The following is a 2906-nucleotide window of genomic DNA, read 5'->3' as shown; positions in this document are numbered from 1 at the left end:
TTTATTCATATCGGTCCATGTCATATATAATCATATTATATAAAGCACCTTTACTGAGATGTCTTACCACATCAATAATCTGAATCTAGATTATTTGTATCAACATGATACTCAGCAAACCGTACTTACAACCCCAATTAAAGAATTCCATAACTTCAATTTGTTGTTGTTGACTATATTTATTCATTCATGTGATCTTAATTATCTCGTACTAATACAAGATCACATCCTCAATAATGAATATGGAATTTTTTGGATATTTACAAAATTATTCAAACAATAATTTAATAATCTAAATATGACAATAATAGACCATTGTATATATTTATTCATCAAAATAATAAATGTCTTTTACATGCTTTTAGGACATACTCCTAACAATCTCCCACTTGTACTTAAAGCAAGTAAGGCATTTCTCAAGCAGAAATTTAAAATAGCTATAGTGAATAAATCTCACCTTAAAGAAGGGGCGTGAAGGGGTTCTCTGGTTCTCTCCATGGCGAGGCGAAAGAAAACCAACCAAAAGCCTGCTAGATCTAGGGTTAATGAGGCTCCAGTGATACACGAAGTTAACGAAGAAAAAGGGGATGGCATCGTCGCTGCTCCACCGGAGGAAATAGATGAAGAGTTCAAAGATTCGATGGTTGAGTTCCCAGATGGTGGGGATCGTGAGCTGAAGGGAACGGATGAGGGTTCAATTGGAGAGAATCAAAATGGTGTTAACTGGAGTGATATGGCGATGGATGAAAAGGATTTTCAGACCCAGGCGAAAGACAAATGGACTCATTTTCGTTCCTTATTGCCGAACCAGGGAGGGGCTAAGCTGAAATATGAGGAACCTATGGTTTAAGAGGGACACAGGATAGCGCAGGTAGATTTGGAGGAGATCCAAGTTGAAGCCTCATTCTGGAACTCAACTGTCGTATGTATGGTTCTAGGAGCCAATCCTCCATTTGCTGTTTTTGAAGGATTCATTAAGAGGATTTGGGGTAAGCTTGGCATAGATAGAATTGCTCGATTGAATGCTGGGTATACTCTAGTGAAATTCAGAGAGGAAGCAACTAGAGATTTGGTGTTGGAAGCAGGGGTGCTACACTTTGATAGCAAACCAGTGATTCTTAAGCCTTGGACTACTGAGCTAGACACGTTAAAGGCAGTGAAATCTGTCCCAGTGTGGATTAGACTTCCAGGACTGGGATTGCAATATTGGGGGACTAAGTGTCTGAGTGCCCTTATGAGTACAATTGGGACTCCGATTCTAGTGGATAAAGTGAATAAGGATAGATCAATGATGCAATTTGCTCGAGTGTTGGTTGAGGTCGAAATTACAGAGAAGATCCCAAAATCCATTCAGTTTCTCAATGGAAAGGGGCAGTTAATGGAGCAATTGTTAGAGTTTGAATGGCTACCAACACAATGTAAAGAATGTAGGGTGTTTGGTCATACTGAGATGATGTGTAACAGGAAGCAAACGGAAGTTTGGAGGCAGAAAAGCAGAAAGGAAGTGGTGGGAACTCAACAGGATCTCCAGGAGCAGCAACAAGCAACTAAGGGTAAAGAGATTTCTAATGAGGGTCCTGATATTGGTCAACAGCAGGCAGATGCTAGGGAAATTAAAGAGAATCAAGATTTGGCAAAGTCCCCTGGTGTTGAGGCAAATGCAAAACTGAAAGATAATCTGGTTTCCATCGAAAGCAATACAAAGGAATGGGTCACACCTAAATGGGTGGGAGGCAAAAGGAGGCCTGTGTCTAAAACTCAGCAAAATGTAAAGAACTCATAAATTGCTCTACAAGAAAAGGTTTTGGGAGTCACAAACGTGGGATTATCTTCAGCTAATCTTTTTCATGGAGAGCCACAACATACTTAGTTGGAATGTGAGAGGTATAAATAAAATGGAGAAACAGAAATCCCTTAGTCAGTTTTGTTTAGTGAATAAAATTGGTCTTGGAACTTTGTTAGAAACTAAGTTGCGAGGGGACAAAATTGAGAAAATGATGAGCATGTTTTTCAGTGGTTGGGAGTTTTATGCAGGTTCAGTTTCTGAAGGGAGAATCCTTCTGGTTTGGCAGAGGCAGTGCGTTTTAGTTAAGGTCCTAAACGAGAGTGATCAATTAGTTCATATTTTTGCTAATGAAGTGAGGACCAATAAGAAGTTCTGTGTAACTTTTGTGTATGGACGGAACACTATTGAGGAGAGGAGGCAATTATGGAGTGACATTTCTGGTTTATACTTTCCAACCACTCCTTGGCTTGTGGCTGGGGATTTTAATGCAGTTTTTGAAATTACTGACAGAGTGGGAGGCCGTGGTATCACTGCTATGGAATTGGAGGATGCTCAGAATTGGAGATCTTTGGGGTTGGTTGATGAAATGCGCACTAACGGGTCTCATTTCACCTGGACGAACAAGCAATCTAATGAGGATAGAATTTATTCTAAACTGGACAGGGTTTTTATAAATGAAGGGTGGGTGGATCTATTTCCTCATACAGTAGCTATGGTTAACTGGGATTTACTTTCAGACCATTGTTCTTGTATTATTAAATCTGAGGCTGCTGTTAACCAAGGTCTTAGACCGTTCAGATTTTTTAACCTTTGGACAGAGCATGATAGGTTCCCAGCTGTAGTGCTTCAGAGCTGGAGAAGGCCTTATAAGGGAGAGGGGTTGGGGACTATAGTTCAGAAGCTGGGCAGACTCCAACATGTCTTACGTCACTTTAATAAGTGTTTTGTGGCTGATGTTGTTCAGAACTACACTAATGCTAAGGAGAAGTTCCAAGTTGCTAATTTGACTCTCCAAAGGGACCCGCACTCAACTGAGTTACAAAATAAGGAGAGGATTGCAGGGGAGTTATTTGCTAAGCATGCTAAAACTTATGACAGCTTTCTTAGACAGAAAAGTAAA

General features: G+C 40.1%; 1 protein-coding gene across 1 annotated transcript; it reads left to right on the top strand.

Annotated features, from left to right (window-relative positions):
- The first annotated feature begins 928 nt into the window (after positions 1-928).
- LOC133799794 (uncharacterized) lies at positions 929-1783 on the top strand. Its single transcript, XM_062237790.1, has one exon. The coding sequence runs from the start codon at positions 929-931 to the stop codon at positions 1781-1783; it is 855 nt and encodes a 284-aa protein (XP_062093774.1).
- The last annotated feature ends 1123 nt before the right edge of the window (positions 1784-2906 follow it).

The sequence above is a fragment of the Humulus lupulus genome, chromosome 9 (genome assembly GCF_963169125.1).
Source record: "Humulus lupulus chromosome 9, drHumLupu1.1, whole genome shotgun sequence".
NCBI classification, from domain to species: Eukaryota; Viridiplantae; Streptophyta; class Magnoliopsida; order Rosales; family Cannabaceae; genus Humulus; species Humulus lupulus.
The sequence above is the reverse complement of the archived record's forward strand: the minus strand, read 5'-3'. Positions and strand labels throughout refer to the sequence as shown.